This window comes from Malus domestica, chromosome 09 (genome assembly GCF_042453785.1).
Source record: "Malus domestica chromosome 09, GDT2T_hap1".
Taxonomy (NCBI): Eukaryota; Viridiplantae; Streptophyta; class Magnoliopsida; order Rosales; family Rosaceae; genus Malus; species Malus domestica.
Window position 1 is genome coordinate 1163690 of NC_091669.1, and position 21477 is coordinate 1185166.

The 21477-nt window shown below is 38.9% G+C and overlaps 4 protein-coding genes and 1 long non-coding RNA gene across 5 annotated transcripts; 3 read left to right on the plus strand and 2 right to left on the minus strand.

The window, feature by feature from the left end:
* The first annotated feature begins 440 nt into the window (after positions 1 to 440).
* Positions 441 to 869, plus strand: LOC139198513 (uncharacterized). The gene is made up of 2 exons (XR_011584054.1): positions 441 to 553; positions 619 to 869. It is a non-coding gene; the product is annotated as an uncharacterized lncRNA (long non-coding RNA).
* A 3724-nt stretch (positions 870 to 4593) lies between these two features.
* On the plus strand, positions 4594 to 6706 carry LOC114826878 (pectate lyase-like). Its single transcript, XM_029107671.2, has 4 exons — positions 4594 to 4794; positions 4924 to 5664; positions 5945 to 6083; positions 6246 to 6706. Exons 1-4 carry the CDS (start codon positions 4682 to 4684, stop codon positions 6465 to 6467), a joined length of 1215 nt encoding a protein of 404 aa, XP_028963504.2. The 5' UTR covers positions 4594 to 4681; the 3' UTR covers positions 6468 to 6706.
* A 2738-nt stretch (positions 6707 to 9444) lies between these two features.
* On the minus strand, positions 9445 to 10293 carry LOC114826879 (suppressor protein SRP40-like). Its single transcript, XM_070805106.1, has one exon. The coding sequence runs from the start codon at positions 10291 to 10293 to the stop codon at positions 9445 to 9447; it is 849 nt and encodes a 282-aa protein (XP_070661207.1).
* Positions 10294 to 11626: 1333 nt separating this feature from the next.
* LOC114826880 (mitochondrial inner membrane protease ATP23) lies at positions 11627 to 13647 on the plus strand. Its single transcript, XM_029107673.2, has 5 exons — positions 11627 to 11859; positions 12046 to 12167; positions 12499 to 12636; positions 12750 to 12833; positions 13213 to 13647. Exons 1-5 carry the CDS (start codon positions 11751 to 11753, stop codon positions 13345 to 13347), a joined length of 588 nt encoding a protein of 195 aa, XP_028963506.2. The 5' UTR covers positions 11627 to 11750; the 3' UTR covers positions 13348 to 13647.
* A 3314-nt stretch (positions 13648 to 16961) lies between these two features.
* On the minus strand, positions 16962 to 17360 carry LOC114826794 (uncharacterized). Its single transcript, XM_029107558.2, has one exon. The coding sequence runs from the start codon at positions 17358 to 17360 to the stop codon at positions 16962 to 16964; it is 399 nt and encodes a 132-aa protein (XP_028963391.1).
* Between the last annotated feature and the right edge of the window lie 4117 nt (positions 17361 to 21477).

Genomic DNA, 21477 nt, shown 5'->3' on the forward strand with positions numbered 1-21477 from the left:
CGGAAATATCAGTGTTAAAACCAACTGGAGTCATAAAAGCTATGGATACCAAGCAGCTGTCATTTTAGAGAAAAGCAAGAAAAGCAATGGCAATTAAAAGGTTAAAGTCAGATGGTCTCCAAGGCCATAGAACATGGGTGGACAGAGAATGAGCAGAAAGAGAAAGCAAAAGCAAAAGATTATTCCCTTGTCTGTCATCTGCCAAAAGAAAGAAAAATAAAGAGAAAGCAAAAAACAAAAGCAAAAGAGAAAAGCAAAAGATTTTTCTATTATTATGATTTCTTACCAGGTGAAGATATAGAGAGAGGGCAGCAGAAAAACACTGCAAAAGCAAGGAATAAACACCTCACCCGAATGATGTAATTTATTTTTATTATCTTTCGGAGACATCTGTATAAACCCCATCAGAGGGTAATATGTATAAACCCCATCAGAGGGTCAAAAAAAAAAAAAAAAAAAAAAAAAAAAAAAAAAAAAAAAGGAAAAGCCCAAAACAAATGGCTGACATGTTGTGGAGGGCAAAGGCCCATAGGCCTGAAATAGCACCAACCAGGTCATCAAAAGTACGCCCAGTACTCCGCAATTATTCGGCAACCCGCCGTTATTACCACCAACCAGGTGATCAAAAGTACACCCAGTACTCCACAATTATTCGGCAACTCGCCGCTATTACCACCAACCAGGTGATCAAAAGTACGCCCAGTACTTCAAGTCATACATGAGCATTACTCATGTCAATCATACATAAACATTCATGAGCATCACTCATCCAATCATACATAAACATTCATGAGCATCACTCATGTTAACATTCATGAGCATCACTCATGTTAACATCCATGAGCATCACTCATGTCAATCAACATAAACATTCATGAGCATCATTCATGTCAATCAGCTTCAAAGACTTCATTTACAGAGCTCTAGCTTCAAAGACTTCATTTACAAGAGCTCTAGCTTCAAAAGCTTCATTTACAAGAGCTCTAGCTTCAAAAGCTTCATTTACAGAGCTCTAGCTTCAACAGCTTCATTTACAAGAGCTCTAGCTTCAAAGACTTCATTTACAGAGCTATAACTTCAAAGCTTCACTTGCAAAGCTTCACTTACAAAGCTTCAGTGCATGGTCTACAAAGACCGCCTCCGAACAACCGCCACTTCGGCCCATACATGGATTCAATTTGAAGTCTCCAGCCAACAGACTCTATTGACCGAAGACTTGGGGGACTACATTATGTACCATATATTGGGCCTCAACTGGGCCTCATGAAAAATATTTGGGGGACTCTAGCCCATCACTTATGTATTGAGGAGTGAGCCCTTATTCTATAAAAGGGAATCCCTCACTTTCATTAGAGAGCACCCATTATTCATGTACTGAGGAGTGAACCCTTATTCTATAAAAGGGACTCCCTCACCATCATTAGAGAGCATCAACTCTAGCCCATCATTCATGTATTGAGGAGCGAGCCCTTATTCTATAAAAGGGACTCCCTCACCTTCAAACGCCACAAGTCGAGCTAACCAAGGCAACATAAGCCACGAGCCGAGCAGCCTCACAGCATGTGCTACTTCTAGTTGAGCATCATTTCAGATTGGGCACCGCCTCATATCGAGCATCAGTTACTTCGGCCCACACATGGACTGAATTTCAAGTCTCCAGCCAAAAGACTCTCTTGACTGAAGACTTGGGGGACTACTGTTTATACCATATTTAGGGCCTCGTATATTTGGACGTTGGGCCTTGTATTTGGGCCTCACACTAAAGCCCATACTTTGTAAAAGAGGAGGAGCCCCTTATTCTATAAAAGGGGACTCCTACCCTCATTCTAGGGGAGAGCTCACTCTCACTCTCGGAGGCCAATTTCTGGAGCCTTCTCACCCCCTCTCAAAGCTCTTCACTCACAGAGTTCCTTCTCTCACAAATACTCTCAGATAAATACATATTCAGTGTGGACGTAGCCCAAACCTTGGGGTGAACCACGATAACTCTTGTGTCATTTACATTTCATGCAGATTCACGGTCGGATTTACGTTGTACCAAGACCATCCGGTTTTGTGCATCAACAAGATTAATTAGGATGCGTTTAAAGTTGGATTTCTACAAATATTGCTAAAATAAAGTAGCTATGACAAACTTGAAGTACATCAAGTGGTGTGAAATTTAATTTGAGAAAGAAATATAGAACCTTGAAGGGTATCTTTCTGAGTAAGAAGCAGGAGTGCTCGCATAAATTAAACATGCAGTGACGAACAGAGTGTCATGACCATATCAGTTTAAAACCATCAAAGCCATCATCAAGTTCAAACCGAGTGAAGACTTCTGAGTGGAAAATGAGTGTAGAAACAACCCTTAAAGCGAAAGAAAAAAAAAATTGAAGTACGTAATAGTAATACCCAATGAACTACATCTTCTATGATATGTGCTACAACTTATTCTACAAAATTATCTTGCTTAAATTCTACAAATTGTATTTTTCAGGGCAAAATCTCTTATATTTCAAGTCTGAACACTCGAACAAACAATGATATAGAGCTTATCTAAACAAATGAATTCAAATACTTGTACATTAGACTCATCTCAAATCGTGGTTCCAATGTAGACGACGCCCTCTTGGAGCAGTTCATGGTTGGCCAGGAGTTGGACGCGCTCTAAAATCACCACATTAGAAACTGGTTGACGCCAAAAACCGAAACTAGGTTGAGGTACATTCATTTTAAAAATCGATTCTCTATAGTGGATTTATATGTTAAAATTAGATTACTTTGAAGAGTTCGATTATCGATGTATATGCAGTGGTACATGATTGAACCACACGTCCATGTATAATGTGGGATAAAGCCATTAGGCATGCACATTGTTGTTGCATTATTTTACATGCCTTGCCTATACTTTACAATTATAGTGATGTAGCTTTTGAGCATGCATATGTTCAAGCTTCTGGTTTTGGGTTCAATTCATAGTCACCTTCCAGTATACGTAATTAATTAGAACTTGATTTCAGGAATGCTTCAACTAGGCGAACACGCACTACCTCCATCAAAGAGCAATGAAAAAGGGAAAACACAGTGTTTAAGTAGCCTAAATCCGGAGAGCAGCTTCACAGTTATCTTGCTCTACAGTTCATGCAGCGATCGCTCTATCACTTATGGAGCGGGATATGGTTGTGTTCTCGTATTGACTGTTTTGTAACTTTTATTTGGCTCCAGAGTACTATATAGTCAATATGTGGTTACAAAACAGTTAACACGAGGACACTATGGATTTAAATTCCCTTAACAAGGGGAATCATATATATATGGCTGAAATAATTGACCAAACTTGATAAGCACATATAGTTATACAGTAGTTACTTCTGCTGGTCAAAATATTGTTCCGCAGTCAGGGGAGAAAAGAAGCATATGCTGGTATGCATTGCATGAAATTAAATCGTGATTCATGTCATTTTTTCTAAACAGACATGCACTTGATATGTCGTTGAAAAAGGGGAAAAATCATACATTTGAGATGATTTCTTTATTTTTTTTACCTTAAAAATGAACTTCGATTAGACTTACGTCTCCCATTTCTTCCTCTTTGCCAGAAGGATGGATATACATAGTCAAAATTTGCCATCATGTGGTAAGTAGGAGGGAAGAAAATGTGTTCCGTTCCTACTCCCTCCAGTCCCGTAATTGAATCTACGTGATGGGAATTTCGTATTATTTCGCCAATGATGAAGGCAACTTTTGCATTGTGCGTACCAACCCACCAAAAACCAAAGTTAACTTTTATTATAGATGACGTTTTACTGCAATGGCAGGAAGCAAGGATGCTTATGCAATTTGGTGTAGTTTCGAGCCCATCAATCCCTTTCCTCCTACCAACTAATAATTTAACCCACTAAACTATTGTTTGTTAAAAAAAAAAGGAGAAATTTTTAAACAAAAAATAAAATAAAAAAACCAAAGTTAATGAAAGAACGTCAAATAAGGTCATGTACGTTGCTCTTCATTTTCTAATCCCTGCATTAATCTGATCACGTCCTAGTCCTATGGTTGAGAGACTTCCTATTGCGCTTGAACATTATAATGTAGTAGTGTCTATAACTCACTATCATTATAACACTTACGTGGACTAAAACATAACGTGAGTACACACAAATTTTTTTTTAAGTTTAGTTGGTTCATAAATTTTCTTAATTAGCTCTAAATATATAGTAAGATTAACGAACAATAGGATAAATTAATCAGTAGTCTTATCATAGTTCATGCCTGATCCCCCATAGTTCACTAATAATTAATGACATCACATAAATAATCATCTATATGTATCATTTTCATGATGATCTACCAATGGTGAAACAGAAGGAAATAAAAGTAAAAAATCATAAAACGGGGGCGGTTATTTTTTGTGCGTCTCCGGAATATATTGACAAACAAAAGTCAACAATTTGACTTGGTCGGTTTGAAACATCCAGGGTTCCCTTATTAACGGTTTACAACGAACAGATAAGCAACCTGAAATTACGATCAGGAGGACCCACATTCTTATATTAATCACGCCATCACTCTCGGCTTTTACTCCGTTATAAACCCACTCAGCTCTCATCCATTGCCCATCACACCACCACCTCGATCCCCTTAAACTTCACTTTTACCTCTTACTCTCTCCCTGCAAATCAAGTGAGAGCTGCAGGAAAAAATGGCTCAGCTCTCACTTTTGCTTACAATGTTTCTCATAACTTCTTTAAGTGCAACTTTTGTTTCCTCTTCACAAGTTCAAGACCCTGAACGAGTAGTAGAGGAGGTCCATAGGTAAAATGATACGCACGTTTCCTTACCTTTTAATTAATTATCTATATGCTTAATTCGTTGATTTGTATTTATGCAAGTACATAAATTAATGTTTTGTATTGTTGTGTGTGTGTGTGTGTGTGTATATAGGAGCATCAATGCCTCCAGGAGGAACTTGGCCTACTTGTCTTGTGGAACTGGCAACCCAATTGATGATTGCTGGAGGTGTGATCCCAACTGGGAAAGAAACCGCCAGCGCTTTGCTGACTGTGCCATTGGCTTCGGCAAAGACGCCATCGGAGGAAGAAACGGTCGAATCTACGTCGTCACCGACTCCGGCGATGACGACCCAGTAAACCCTAAGCCAGGGACCCTAAGACACGCAGTGATCCAGGACGAGCCGTTGTGGATCATATTCAAAAGGGACATGGTGGTTCAGCTAAAACAAGAGCTAGTTATGAACTCGTTCAAGACCATCGACGGCCGAGGTGCGAGCGTCCACATTGCTGGAGGGCCATGCATCACCATACATTACGCTACCAACATCATCATCCATGGCATTCACATACACGACTGCAAACCGGCGGGTAATGGGAACATAAGAAACTCGCCGGAGCACTCGGGGTGGTGGACGGTGTCGGACGGCGACGGTATATCAATTTTTAATGGGCAGCATATATGGGTGGACCATTGCTCGCTATCGAATTGCCATGATGGACTCATTGATGCCATACATGGATCCACGGCCATCACCATATCGAATAACTACATGACTCATCATGATAAGGTCATGCTTTTGGGACATAGTGATTCGTATACACAAGACAAGAGCATGCAAGTCACTGTTGCCTTTAATCATTTTGGAGAAGGCCTTGTCCAAAGAATGCCAAGGTATGGTTTGGAACTTGATTTTCCCACGTTCGTTTTCATTTTTTACACATTCATGTTTAATTCTTGTCAGTTGTTTTTTTCATTGATTTCGAAAACCACATAAATACGAATGTGTACACGGAGAAAATATGCATGCGAAATCACTTTCCTTTATATTTAATGTGTAACTTTTTCAAACTCAACTTAAATTAAAAAATAAAAAAATAAAAATTTTATTCTCCACTCCTGTGAAATGATATAAAACAAAATGATGAAAACTAAGACATACTGAAAATTGCAGGTGTAGACATGGATATTTTCATGTGGTAAACAATGACTACACACACTGGGAAATGTACGCAATAGGAGGGAGTGCTTCCCCAACTATCCTCAGCCAAGGCAATAGGTTTCTTGCACCGGATAGACGTTTTGATAAAGAGGTACAATTGCATTTCCTAAATTAACAACTACTAACTATGAATAGTGCTATTTTTACTACAGTTACTACTCACCACAATTCATCGTACGTATGTAAATATGAGGAGCGCGCTAGTTAGTTATCGATGCATGGAAAATATTAATATAATATGTGATGAACGCAGGTGACAAAACATGAGGATGCACCAGAAAGTGAGTGGAGGAAATGGAACTGGAGGTCAGAGGGGGATATGCTGTTGAACGGGGCGTTTTTCAGGCAATCAGGAGCAGGAGCCTCTTCAACCTATGCCAGGGCTTCCAGCCTCAGTGCAAGGCCTTCTTCTCTTGTGGGTTCCATCACCACCGCCGCCGGTGCCCTTAACTGCAGGAGGGGATCCCACTGCTAATTATAATTAAATGAAACAAAGGACTCAAAAGATTATACATCGATCAATGAGTCTATTAATGTTGGCGGTTGGTCCTATGTTATTTACAAGCTTTAATTTTCTTAAATTCTAAATATGCAACCTCTGCTTTTAGCTTAAATTAATTAGCACCTTAACCATATGTTGAGATGCGACTGCAGAGTGTTGACTATTTGTACGAAAATTAAAGCAGAAGTGTTGACTAGTACTGTTTTGTGTTATTACTTTCCCTCATGCCCTGTTTCCTATGGGATAAATCTTTAGTTTCATAATCATTCTACGTCATCCATTCAACCAAAGACACACATAGGGACACGTTTGAATTTGTATCTCACACGGCCCCTTTCCCACGAACTCGGAAGTAAGAACGTCTCTTATGTGTCTTTGGTTTGACAGATGACCTTAAATGATCTGACCCTGCTTTTTGCATATACTCACAGGCAAAAAATTTAAGCAAAAAACTTGGATTTAAATGAATGATTAATAACTATTTGTACGAAATTGTAACTAAAGTAATAAGGTATAAAACATCATCGGTAACATAGAAATGAAGAACAATCCACAGCGTGTGAAAGGTGTTTGGATGAAGGGCAGCATGCAGAAAGCTACACTATCCTTTTCCCCGTCAATTATGTAAAAAGTAGGGTCGGGGCGGGATCGGGTGAGTCTAATTTGTACAACGAGTCTGCAGTCCATAATTGCTCTCCTCTCTACAAGCATGGATTCACACTCTCCAGTCTCCATGCACCTTCCAGAAGCAATATTAATTTACTTTATTTTTACTATAAGTAGTTGTGATCATCATATATGTTGTTTTGAATTCCTAATAAAATTTGATAGTTGGGGAGGAAGAATAAAATTAATGTAAAACTTTGAGTTCATGGGTAAATATTATTTTGAACTTTAAGTCTTGCAGATGTGATCAAGATTTGTTGTTTTTTATTTTCTAATAGAATCAATAGTTGAGGGAAGGAGAATCAAATTAACCTAATATATCCCTCAAGTGCATATATGAACAAATATTTTTATTTACTTGAGCTTCAAGCGTAGCGTTGCAAGCTGGTGATCATGATTTATAACTATATTTAAATCATCTTGAAGACCAGCAGGTCAAAAACATATACGTTTGTTTTTTATGAGAGATTTTTCAATATAACCGGCACACGAATTGATACACCACGTGTTACTATATAAATGGTGAGATATGTGTGTTAAAAAATTAATAACTTAAAAAATAAAATTTTCCACCACTTACATAAAAACACATTGTATACCGTCCGTGTTCCCATCACAATATAAAAAAATTTTAGAGACTTTTCTACCATGCATGCATGCATTAAATTATTAAATCAGCTAGGTTTCAAATCATGGTGCAATAATTAATCCATGTGTTCGGGCAGGAAATCTGGCTGGTGGGCGTTCCTGGCTGGAGCACACAGCTCCCCGAGGAGTTGGCACTTTGGTTGATTGTTGGACTCCTGCTTGTCACAATACTGCAAGAGGATAACAAAGTTAGTTCTGAAAGGTGCATTTGTGGGGCCTTAGGTGTAGGCCTTGAGACTCGCAATTAAAACCAACTGGGTGCTTAGGCGTGCCATTGCCATCTCTGTATGGCAGTGGCAGATGTAGAACATGTGTATTTTAAGTCGATTACTTGCGCCCCAAGTTATTTATGACTTCTTGTTTATCAAATGATTGTTGTAGATGGGTTAAGTCTACATTAAGTTCTTTTCTATGCTTTGAGATCAAGGACTTTTAGTTATCTGGTATGATCGAGGGGTGAAGGTTCAGATCTGATCAAGTCATCAGTTTAATTCATTCCAATTCTTGATAAAACCACTAAGTGAACTAGATCTGAGAACTGACGGGGCTTTGGGTCATCAAAGGACTGGAAATAACTTGAATATAAACTAGGGAATACATTATAACACCAGATATGTTAATTGAAAGACAAAAACAAAGAGAGTCGGGCAAGATTTCACCTTGTCGGGCAAGGTTAAACGTCTTGCGGTCTCTTCTCTTTGCAGTTTACAAAAAGGTTTAATACTAAAGGAGATGACTGGAAACGAGTTTATACAAGAGGGATCGGATCGATACTACAACATTTAATAAAAGGTAGCAGAGAAAGCCATTAGGAATAGCCTAGTGGTGAGGGTGTGGGTAAGGGGTTGGGGTAGATTAGGTCCCAGGTTCAAGGCCTGGTGGGGTGGGGTTGAAAAAAAAAAGAAAAGGAAAATGTAGCAGAGCTTTTACATAAACAAAATATGTCTTCATAAGGAAATCTAAGACTAAAAGGGTGCAGAGTCTGGACAAAGCATGACTTTCTGGGTATTTGCTTGGCTGAGAGACAAGTTGTATGTTTGTTTGATTGATTGAGTGTTCTTGTATTTGGGTCCTCTTCCTCCTTTTATAGACGAATTAGTCTGACTGCCTATAGCTTTGTTCTTGCCCGAAAGCAATTGAAGGGTAGTGACTCATTAGTATTTTACTTGTATTGCCATTGAAAAGTACTTTTGGGCTGAAAGTAGGTTGATTTTCATCAGTTGTCACTTCTCTTGTAAGCACCTAGCCTTTGCATTAATGGGGGAGCGCCAATCGGTCTTGAGATGGACGGTCTGGGCTTGGTGCTGGGTTTCGGGCGAAACTCTTCTTATTGAACTCTTTTGGGCTTTCTCTCCTCTAAGCCTAAAGTTAAATATTAACCGAAACACCGTGCAAACAAGATTAATAGAGAGAGGTCCTAATAATTCAATGCAAATGCCCTTTCATTAATTATCTGAAAGAAACTAATACAAAGTAAAGTAAACGAATGAAACAGGACAAATATGGAATCATTCGATGTTACAAACAGTTATACGACCACGTACGTAGGATCCAACATCGAATCAATTAGGGCATAATAGAACATGCGCATGCAAGTATTCATGGGGTGACAATTAGCTAATTAAAGCTTGCTTGATCAAAAGGCAAAGAAGGAGGCGGCTGCGAGCACGACAGCACCAGCGGTGGAGGCAGTGGAGAAGAAGGCGGGGAGGGCGGCGGTTTTAGAGGGAGCCTCAGCGGGCAAGGGTGTGTCCGCAGTCACAACGTCAGAGGGAGGCTCCGTAGTAGTATCACGGGTAGGGGAAGGAGGGGATGCCGAGGCTGAGTCATCGGGGGAAGGGGCGGAGGCGCTGGAGGAGTCGTCGGAAGATGGACCGGAACTACTGTCCTTGTCTTTGTCCTTGTCTTTTGATGACTTGGGGGAAGAAGCCGGACTGCTACTGCTGTCGTCCTTGTCTTTTGAGGACTTGGGAGAGCTGGAGGAGGAAGACGAAGACTTAGGCGACGGTGATGAGCTGTCTTTACCGCTGTCTTTGCCGCTGTCCTTGCTGGATTTGGGTGAGCTGGCAGAGGATTTAGGTGACGGAGATGAGCTATCTTTGTCGCTGCTCTTGCTTGGAGCCGGAGCAGATGATGATTTGTCCTTGTCTGATGACTTATCATCGTCGGATGACTTGGGGGACGGTGCTGATGGGCTTGGGGCGGATGAGGACTTGCTGTCCGATGATGATTTGTCCTTGTCCGATGATTTGTCCTTGTCCGATGATTTGTCCTTGCCTGATGATGATTTGTCCTTATCTGATGATGGAGAGGAGGATGGGGAAGATGAAGATGAACTGTCAGAGTCTTTTTTATCGTCTTTAGAGTTTTTTTTATCGTCTTTCTTCGGCGATTCCGAAGGACTACTGCTCGAATCCGCTGCCATCGCAACTCCGACAACGGCAAACAAGATCAGAGCAATGAGAACCAATTCTCGACGCGCCATTTTGCTTCTCGCTCTTCTTCCCTTTGTTTTTGTCGAAATTAGGGTTTGCTGCAGCTTGTAACCTGTTGCGTTAATTCGTTTACTTGCCTTGCAAGGTAGGTTTTTCTCTTGTGTTTGAGATAATTGATGAATGGTTATTGCAGTTGTTTGTCTCTAAATATATATTTATAGTGGTAAAATATAGAGAAACACTGCGCAACCAAAGGACGTAGGTGGATCATAATATGGTTGAATGGGAATGAGATTTATAGGACTGAGCGTGGAAGGGAGACAGCGTAGGAAAATTGTGGAGGATAAGACACCAGTGTTAGTTTATTCTGTCATGACCTTATGACCATTAATATTAAGTAATTACTTAATTAACTTGTGGTTAAGAGGTAATGTGGTTTCTTGGCTGAGCGGGCTTAACGGATCATGGTTTGAAATTTACAAGGATCTTGAATTTCGATCAGACAATCAGACTTGTGTGTTTCTACTCATGCTTTTTGTAAAAATAAACTATTATTAACTAGAAATTTAGAAAGAAAGAAGACAAGGACCTTCCCGTTGGAGAAAATTTTCAGTGTGTTCGAAATACGGGATAGTACACCATATATCATTGTATCAGTAGAGAGAAATTTTATTGTTCAAGTGTCTCTCCATTTGTATAATGACATGTGGTATACTATCCCGTATTCCAAGCACACTAAAAAATCTCTTCCCTTTGTGATAAGATTTGGTTTTGGGACGACAACGATTAGTTATGCTGCTAATTTTGAACTAGCCACAAACATATATCATCGCACTTATATGAGTCAAATTTGAGACTTTATTCCATTTAAGTGGTGACAACTACGTACTCTACCATAATTTTTATATTACATTTCACCACTTTTCTAATATAGATGAGACCCCAAATTTTGGTAGGACCTACCATTATTAGAGAGATGTAATGTCACATGAGATGTGCTAAGTGTAACATTACTCATTTATTTTGATAAGTTTATATATACGCATTGTTGGTGAGAGAATCTAACCTACGTACAGTAGGGAATACCACTATATAGTCGGTCTGCACAAATCCTGTATTACTGTATGTTTAATAAAAAAATGATATTCTTATCATATTTTTCATAACCACATTTGTATAATCTCTCTATTAGAAATTGAACACGCATGTTTTGATGGGCTTACATATATTTTAAAAGCAGTCTAAGTGCGGTAAGTATAGCATTACTCGTTATCAACCCAGTAACGTTTTTGTTGCCCTAAATTAAGGAGAGAGACGTTATGTAAAAAAGAAACACAACATTGAGACAACTTAAAACTCCAGCAATGCGTAGCCCAGTGAACGTGGGTCAGATAAACCCACAAGCCCAGGATCCAACCTTTTATCCAAATCCAAACCGGATGACCCGACCAGCACCTTCTCTTTGCTCCTCTGCCAGATAGAAAAATTTTTAAACGCAACACAATCCATGGAGGCTGAACCCGCACCGGAACCCGGATCCACAAGCTTCCCCTCCGCCGTCAACGGCGGCAAGTCGTTGGAGGAATGTCAAACCATGATCCAGAGGAGCCTCCGGAGTATGCTCCTACTTTCCCTCGCTTTTGATTTTCCTTTAAACAAATTCATGTCATGAATTCTAATGTCTGCTCAGGGTTTAGGGTTTTAGGGCTTTAGGGTTTATCTTTGGTTTCGTATATTTATGTGCAACCAAACATGCTGTCGCTGTCGGTTATTGGATTTGATTTGATCTGTTTCTTCGCCAGCTCCGATGGTGAAATTTCTGTTGAAGCATTTGGAGCAGTCTGGGTGTGGGATTGGGGACAGGTTCATCAAGGCCATTAATTGCAACAAGCAGATTGCCGGCGGTTATATTCGCGGCGAAGGGGTACAATTCTATCGCTATTTCTCTTCATTTCTATTTGTTTAGTTGAAAAGCTCTGATTTTTACAGATTTCAGCAAACTTCATTTTGCTATTGGAATTTAACAAATGCAATAGAATCTGTATATTACTACTACGAATGGACATTGTGTTTCGAAAGTTTCAATCTTCGAGTGAACTGAGTGGCGGAACATAGTTTCTTGTCATTCAATTATCTCTGTCAATTGATTCTTTGTAGAAGAATGTTCTGTTGTTCGGAATAGTAAATGTCTGCAGGATGAGCTTCTTCTGAATCTGATATATTTTATCTGTTCTGTATGTCTGCATTTGTCCTAGATACTGGTGTGTAGTAATCATATGACGATGCAAGACGATGTCAACCAAGTAGTGATACACGAGCTAATTCACGCTTTTGATGATTGTCGTGCTAAAAACTTGGAATGGTCTAATTGTGCTCATCATGCTTGCAGTGAGGTGTGCGTTGATATAGCAACTGAATCTTTTTCTTGTACTGGACGTATTGTATCTTCAAACCTCAAGTTTATTTGTTTTTCACAAGTATTTACATACTGTCATTTCTGAAACAGATTCGTGCTGGCCATCTAAGTGGTGACTGCCACTATAAAAGGGAATTGTTGCGGGGTTTTGTGAAAATTCGAGGTCATGAACAAGTGAGTTATTTGGCTTCAATTTAAATAAAAACTAAATGTATATTCTTCAGGATACTTTCTTTGCGTATAAAGCAAACTAGTCTGTTACCTTAATTTGATTTGGAAAGATGAAGACCAAAGACCTACGGTTGTAGGAAGGGGGAAACAGACCAAATACCAAGTCACTTGATTTCTGTTTTTCTTTGATTGTCTCATTGTCAAGTTAAAAATAGGGTTTTTAATGAATCATGGTAATTGGTTGAAATAAACCAAAGATGGAGAAAACCTTTCTCATATTCTTAGTTGTTTTCCATTTGCTTGCAATATTATCATATGCTCTAGTTTATTGTTTGTAGACTAACTGTACCTTGTCATCGAATTCTCGATTTGACATTTGAAGGATTGTGTGAGACGAAGAGTTATGAAATCAGTCATTTCTAATCCGTATTGCTCAGAAGCAGCTGCAAAGGACGCCATGGAAGCTGTTTGGGATGTATGTTACAATGATACCCAGCCCTTTGACAGAGCTCCTTAAGAAACGGTAATAGGTATTTGCCTGATCGCAACCCAACTGTCAACTCCGTGTTTCAAAATTTTAATCTGGCATTCCAGAAGACTGTCCATTAAAGAGAAACAGGGTTGTTCCCTGATTTTTTTTTCTTTTTTTTGCTGCATAAGATATATTCATTTAAAAAATTATTTTCTTTCTTTACATGGCTGTATGAGGAAATTTTACCGTATCAGATTGTCATACAAATTGTACACTAACAACAGTTGTTTTTTGTGCTTACATTTCAAAATAATGCCAATTTATCATGCTCATTTTTCCTTCAAATTTGTCGAACTACGTGTTGTTTTATTAATACATACCCATAGTATGCAACTTGAATGTTGATTATGGTCAGGCCAACAAAACGACCATGGAATTTATTGGTTCTACTAAGTAAAAAAAAGATGAGTCTGTTCTGCAGACCCCATAATGTTAGAGGCTATTACTTACATATCGGGATCTTGGACCATATGGTGATCACATAGATATCCTCTCTTTCTGAATTTTGATTCTAATTAGATTTAGAGGGAGCCTTGGCCGAGGCTTGGGGTTGTCGAGCCTTGGCGGGCTTCTTGAAGCTGGAGGGTGAAGGAGAGGGACTAGTCCCAGACGTGGGGGATGCAGCCGGACTGGTGGGCTTCTTAGGCTTCTTGAAGCTGGAGGGTGAAGGAGAGGGACTAGTCCCAGACGTGGGGGATGCAGCTGGACTGGTGGACTTCTTGGGCTTCTTGGGCTTCTTGAAGCTGGAGGGTGAACTGGCTGGCGCCAATTTGGGCGATGATGATGTTGCGGACTTAGGTGAAGAAGATGGAGAGGACAATGAAGACGTGGGGGATGGCGCTGGGGCAGAGGACGGTGATTTAGTGGCACCTGACGGAGATGGAGTTTTGTCTTTGGATGGAGCTTTGGCAGTGGCTGGACCTTTGGCGGGGGATGATGCTGGCGCCTTGGATGGAGAACTGGACGGGGCAGATCCCGGTGACGGTGATGCTGCTGGTGCCCTTGCCTTTTTGGCTGAAACCCCAGCAATAATGACAACAAAGGTGAGAGTAAGGACGACCACTTGATTTGCCATCTTGTCTTTGTCTCAGTTTCGAGTTTTTATTCCGGTCTTTGTAATATTGTTCTTTGAAACAGAGGTAGTGTGGAGGATGATGGTGAACGGAATGAGATATATAAAGATCGATTCGGTAGGCGGCTGCTGGTGGTGGTGGATGGGAGGGAGATGAAGTAGGAGGAATTTGTGTCTTGTTGCAGGACAAGGCTTTTTCTTAGAAGAACTATAATTAGAAATCAAAACAAAAACCTTTCGTTTTATGGGACATTTGCGATGGTGTTGCTTCTTTTTACTCGAAATATACAAATTAGACACCATTTGAGACTCAGTCTCTGATGGCACCTCAAATTAGAAATGCATGAAAATTTCGACATCATTCAAATTTAATCCTCGAGGACAATGAACAGTGAGGTGATAACCTTTGGACTTCATGAACCCCCAAAATCCTTTCATTAGGTCACTTGGTCGGATTACGGTGTCATCTCTTTACGCTTAGATTCGTTATTCTTGTTGTAGATTATAGAAGTTCAAATGTCGTGTTATTAAAAAGATATATGTACACACAAAAATCAGTCCGACTTCTCTCCTTAGTCCATTATCTCCTATCCTATCTAAGCTTTTAACCAACATGTCATTAGTTCGACAACCTATTCATAAATGTTGTTCGTCTACTAATTGTTTGTGTTATACTTTCTAAACGTTAGTAAATGGCATGACAGTATCTTAATCGTTGACAGTAAATTAACAACGTAGAAATTAACAAATTGATTTGTTGTTCCATGCGTGCACAGGTGCAATAAAAAATTAGGACTCTTGATTTCGTTAATTTAATTTACAATGCGTATAATATATAAATATATATGAGTAATTACATAAGTGTGTAAGGGGTAGGACTCCTAAACTTATCTAGTAGAATCCGAGACAGACGAGCAGATACATATATATCGCTTTAACACTCGAGTCTCCATGCATGCACGCAGTGTGCTAGTATCGTGCCAAACAATTTCTGATAGGGTAATGTTAGGGAGACCGAAATTTCTAAACCAAATGACGTGGTAGTTATTGACTGAATTATTATTTAAATGTTGATTCACGTACTTGTTTCATATTGATGACACATTAACATTGATACGTACGTTCCAATTAATTTCCAAGAACCTGAGATCCGCTTTAGATTGGACACTTGATCTCGCTCCTTTATGTCTCATACAACTGTTGTCCTCTATCCTTCCACCCGTCCACTCACAAATCCTTCAATTGCCTGCTAGATGTTGCCTTCGAACGAGAAGACTTATCTAGTCATCGTGTTTGCTACCCACCTCGAGAGTGAGCGTCGCTCACTTAAACGAAGACGTGCGAAAACACTTTGGTGGTTTGGGTCTCCGACTCTCTGCTTTGCCTCCTTCTGTAGTTTTGATTATGTTTTGTCTACTTGCTTTGTTGGTAGCAGAATTCTTCCGTTGCTAGTGTTGGTTGTTTCTTTCGTAGCAGAGTGATTTTGGAGCAATTTAATGTACTATTTGTGGATCTGAGATGTTGTGAAATTAGGAATTTGTTTTGTATTTGGGGCTGCTTTGCACATTTATGTTTTTGTTAATTTTGGGGCCTTTGGTATTTGTTGGTCCTGACGGTGAATCCGCTAACTCAAGCGATGGAATGGCGAAGTGCATGATGGTTGTGGCAGTGACGACTTGTGTCAATGTACTGAGTCTAATTGGATTATCATGTGCTTTGCTTGGGCTTTTTTGTTCTTTTGTCTTAATTACAGCTCATTTTTATGTTTATCTCCTATAACATCTTTATTTATCAATGAAGTTTATGTTTGAAAAAAAAAAATTCCAAGAATATAACAATCAGAAAATTGGGTTAGGCATAGTTTCGCGTGCATGCAGATGAGTTCCAAAACATTAAATTTCCAAGAATATAACAATCAAAAAATTGGGTTAGGCATAGTTTTACATGCATGCAGATGAATTCCAAAACTTTATTTATTTATTTAGCTACCCAATCATGGTGGATGAAGGACCCTGCTACCCTGAGGGTTGAAGAGGGCACTTGGTTAGGGTTCATGCAGACAACCAATCATTTTAATGTTTTACTTGGTCACAAACCCACACTGCTAAGCTCGGCCAAAACATTTTTTTCTCAAATAAAATTGTTATATGCTTCTTTATTATTTCAAACAAATAAGTTACCATGCAATTAGTTTCCATTTTCCAACTGAAAATTCAAGTTACAAATTAGTTCTTGTATTCTAAATATAAAGATTAACTTGAAATTAGTAATACTGATCAAATAGCTAGTACAAAGGATACAGATACAACAAAAAGAAGAAGAATCCACGTCAAGAGAGTAGTGGCAAAAAGCATGCAAAAATACAGCAGATTGATCTTTCTCCCCCCTTTCGCAACATGTTCTAGTATTAAGACTGTTTAATTGATTTGCACAATATCTTCTTATTCATAAGTCCACGTATAGAGAGACTCTATAACGAAAGATAACATACAAGATCAATTAAATTAATTTGATAATTGGAGGCTCCTCAGTTTTTTATGAGCCTTGAGAGATCATCAGTGGGATAATCCTCCTCCTCCGATGCAGAGTCCGAGGGTCCCGCAGCTGCGGCCTCGCCTTCTGGGGCAGCCGCGGTCCCAGACTTAGATCCAGGCTCGGTGGTCTCGCCCTCAGGAGCAGCTGCGTCGCCGCTGCTGGGAGAAGGAGGGGATGATATTTCGTTAGCAGGGCCTGGGGCTGAGGCTGGGGTGTCGGCGCCACCATCACTGGGAGAAGGAGTAGATGAGCTGGAAGATGATGGTGAGGTTGCAGCGTCAAGGGAGGAAGCCGGGGAGGGGGAGGGTGGTGATGTGGCTGACTCATCTTGTGCTAAAACACCAGCGATGGCTACAAAGGTTAGGGCAAGAACAATGACTTGACGTGCCATCTTTGCTTCTTGTTTTGTGTAACCTTTTTTTTGTTCTTTGATTTGCAACACTTCTCTAGAGATAGATATATAGGAAAACCACTGCGTAACCAACGTACCAAATTAAGGAGGTGGAAGTGGGTGGTGATTAAGAGACTAATATGAGATTAGTAGGAGTGAGAGTAGGGATAATCTGTGGAGTAAATTAATCGAAGACAGAGAGAGAGAGAGAGAGAGAGAGAGGATATATATAGTTTAATTTGGTTTTAGAGGGAAGGGGAGAGAGGAGATTTTATGGGTTTTCTTGGCTGGCCGGGTTTAGTGGATCATGCATGGTTCTAAATTATTGCTAGATTAATAGAAATAGCTATTAATGGAAGGAAAAACAAGGATCCTCTTTCTCTTTTCTTTTTTTCTAACTTTGGCATTTGGATTAGGGTTTGGTTGTTTGAGAAGTACTAAGGAGACTATTGAAAGTGACACTCTTCATGGATTTTCTGATACTTCATGTTTTTTACACAATATTTTATAATGTCAACACAGAAATTGACATTAAATTATGAGGTGACAAAAATTCCTTAAAAAGCCTCATTTTGAGCGAGTCTCTTCGGCATTCTCTTCGTTGTTTAGATACATTATGTGCCAACCAAGAACCGACAACATGTTAATTAAATGTTTCAATCTATGTTTATTCTGCGAGAAAATGGTAAATAATATAGAACTATGATGTAAGTTAAATTTCACTATTCTAATTTCCAACTACGAAGAAATCCATGATCATGGTGTTTATTCCTTTCAATTGATGAAGATCCGAAGTTGCATGCATGGTTTTGTGAATATATAGAACGTTGTTGTGTTAAAGAACAAATTAGCCATGTTATTTAGATTCACAAAAATTATGATATTGTTGATAACTTAGATATACTTTGTTATAATGTGAGTTCTAAATATAAATGTGTATACTTAAGTTGAGATTTTACAATAAAATTAATTGACAATATAAGAAGTAGCTCAATTACTTATAAAAAAATGCAAAAGGATTTTTCTTTTCTCGATGGGATTTATAATCTCAACACTCACTAATGTTATCAATTTATATTTTTAAATGACAATATATTGTTTTTTTTCCTCAAGAAATGAAGACCGGATGATGACTTTTCACGGCAGTTCATTCTTAGGGGATTCGGAAAAACTCACAAAAGCATTTTAGTCTCACTCTGACCATCATCGTACGATTCACCAACGCTAGGAATTGAACTCAAAACATCTGTGTGAAATGCATGCCTGAAATTCGTCTCTAACTACTGAACTATCTATGTTGATTAAATAACAATATACTGTTAATTTCTATAAAGTTATTATGTTAAGTAGGTAGACCGATATCGATTCAAGATCATAGATCACGTGGTGGGCATACATGGATCGATGGTATTGGTACACATGGATATGCCCTTTTCCTTTCTGAAGTACTTAAATGTAGGTGTTGAGCAGAGGAAGCTGCAGGAAGAACAAAATAAACATATATATATATATATATAAGCATAATAATTAATATGCATGTCGGGAACATCAATCTGTAACATTACTTTTCAGATTTTCATGTAGAGTTAGATCTGAAGACACTTTTTCAATGGTAATGTATTTCAACGATAATAAGCTATATATAATTTAATACTGTATAGGGGAAGAAATCTAAAAGGTTAGAAAAATCTAAATCATTTAGGTAGAATTATATAAATATATATATATATATATATATATATATTTTTTTTTTGATATATTTGCAGCTAAATTTATAGTTCTCTCTAGATCATGAGCTAGCTGGGAACAAACTTGAGAGCTAGCTAGCAGGAGAGGAGGAAATTAGGGTTCTAACAATCATTAGCTACAAGGATAACAAAATGAAGATAGTCGTTGTAGTTCTTAAGATGATCATGATCTGCTTCTTATTTCTTTGGCAGCTTCAAACGTTCGCAGCAGCAGCCAGACTTCATTTATCTGCAGGTACTAATTAGATATTTTTTTCTTTCTTTCACCAAACATGCATGAATTAATGTCTGCATGGTAATTAAGTTTGTACGCACGTAGGTGGGATGAGATCACACGATCAGCAACACCAAGTACAGCATGCAGTGGGACGAAGACAGTAAATTATGGGCATCCGTTTCCGACTCGTTCTCCATCTCCGTCTTCTTTGTGGTTGCACGATGAGGACTATTCGATCCCCGGTAGGCAGCGACCTGTGCACAATAATTACCTCGAACCCTAGCTGGCCGTAATTAACCTAGCTAATTACTGCGTACTCCTCATCGTTTGTAGTTAATAAGAGCAGCACTGGATCAGGCAAGATAGCTACAATTAATTCCAAGTAATTGTTTTTACTTTCATGGCTTACTTCACTTCCGTAATACTACTCTCTATGGCGATTCACGAGAGAGCCGCGTATGGTTCCGTTTGACCGAGATGTGAATGCCCGCAATCTGCTCGGTACAGTGATAGATTTCATGGCCGATGTCTAACCGGCACGAATACGCCGACATGAAACGAGTTCCCGGCGGAGCATTTTTTTGTTTCGTCCTCGGACGTTATGTTCGAACTACTATCGAGATTCTTCCGACCATATTTCCTAGTATCATCCTAATGTTCATTGCTATACCATCATTTGCTTTGTTAAACTGAATGTAAATTTACCATCTATGCACATACATGTGCTTAATGGAGAATTGAGACTATCTCTAGATCTCAAACTCCGGAGCCGATGGACTCAACAATATGGACCATTTAATAGAGAGAAAGAGATGAGAGCGTGATTTTGTGTATGAGGTGAGCTAATGGATGAGACTAATGACAGCTCCATGATTTAAATTGAATGTTTTGCTGGGTCTGTCAGCTCCAGAATTTGAGATTCAAAGATGATCTTAATCCCTTAATGGATAGCCTAATGATCAAAATAGACTACCCATTAAACAACATTAAGGGATACGTACCGTGCCATTGTAACAGTATCAACTTAACGACTTGTCTAAATCAATACATGTCCATATCATTGTTGACGGTGGTGCATCCAAACACCTCTTTTAACATTTTACACATCCCTTTCAGTTTTCAGTTGTTGGATCAAATAAATTGAAAGGGATCAAATGATAAAAATTAATGAGAATGTATGAAAGGTAAAAAAAGATATATGAATAGTATTGTCCCATTTTTAAATGTGAATTATTGTATCATTAGTTCTAATTAATAGACTAAGGTAGACGTGGGCAGTCTCTTTAATTAGGCGAACCCGGATCCTCTCCAGATCCTAACATCCTAAGCTTAGGGATCAAATCATCCGGATCGTTGAAATTTGATCAAACTGCTACAAACAGGAGGCTTCTCTAAAGTTATAATAATTGTAGCCGTTAGATCAAATTTCAACGGTCCGGATTAAATGATCCCTAGGCTTAGGATATTAGGATCCTAAGAGGATCCGGGTTCTAATTAGGCTAATCTAATTTGACCGATAACAAGTTGATATGAAATAAAATAGTGACACTCTACGCATGCTGTAACAGTACAGATTCGGTTTGTCCTACTTTTTGCAGCCATATTACCCACTTTCTACCAAGAAATGGTACGTGGGACGAAGATATTATGAGGAAAAATAAAGAAGAAGAATATATCCTTGATTCTTTTCATCCGCAACAAACGATTATGAAATGGTAAACTTTTGCGGGTAGATGGCTTTTATCGCAATGATAAAAAATAATTGTGTTTATGTAAGCATTCTGATGCGGATTTGATCTCTACGGATTTTTCTCATTTAACAATTAACTATCTAACACATTGACAGTATCATTCTACTAAAAAATAGTGAAATTTTTAGTATAATTCGGTATATTTTCCTCTTAAGTAATAAAGTTGTACAATTGCTTAGCTAGTTGCTTTACCCTACTTACTACAACATTGTGGTATAGCTTTCCCTCCTATTTGAAACAGAAAATAACGTTTTGTGCAATTAATGGGAATGATCAGTGTGGAGCCAAAAATAATCACAAGGCGACACGTGGATTCTTGGGTAAAAGAGGACAAAAATACCCTTGAGGCATACTGGGATTCCTACACGTGAGCAGCGGACAATCATCCTTAAACCAAGTCA

Excerpts from the sequence above, each read along its gene's own strand:
- LOC114826794 (XM_029107558.2), bottom strand. The coding sequence starts at position 17,360 with ATGGCACGTCAAGTCATTGTTCTTGCCCTAACCTTTGTAGCCATCGCT.
- LOC114826879 (XM_070805106.1), bottom strand. The coding sequence starts at position 10,293 with ATGGCGCGTCGAGAATTGGTTCTCATTGCTCTGATCTTGTTTGCCGTT.
- LOC114826878 (XM_029107671.2), top strand. The coding sequence starts at position 4,682 with ATGGCTCAGCTCTCACTTTTGCTTACAATGTTTCTCATAACTTCTTTA. Across the intron at positions 4,795-4,923 it reads GTAGTAGAGGAGGTCCATAG|GAGCATCAATGCCTCCAGGA; the intron begins GTAAAATGATAC and ends GTGTGTATATAG. Across the intron at positions 5,665-5,944 it reads CTTGTCCAAAGAATGCCAAG|GTGTAGACATGGATATTTTC; the intron begins GTATGGTTTGGA and ends TGAAAATTGCAG.
- LOC114826880 (XM_029107673.2), top strand. The coding sequence starts at position 11,751 with ATGGAGGCTGAACCCGCACCGGAACCCGGATCCACAAGCTTCCCCTCC. Across the intron at positions 11,860-12,045 it reads GATCCAGAGGAGCCTCCGGA|CTCCGATGGTGAAATTTCTG; the intron begins GTATGCTCCTAC and ends TTTCTTCGCCAG. Across the intron at positions 12,168-12,498 it reads GTTATATTCGCGGCGAAGGG|ATACTGGTGTGTAGTAATCA; the intron begins GTACAATTCTAT and ends CATTTGTCCTAG.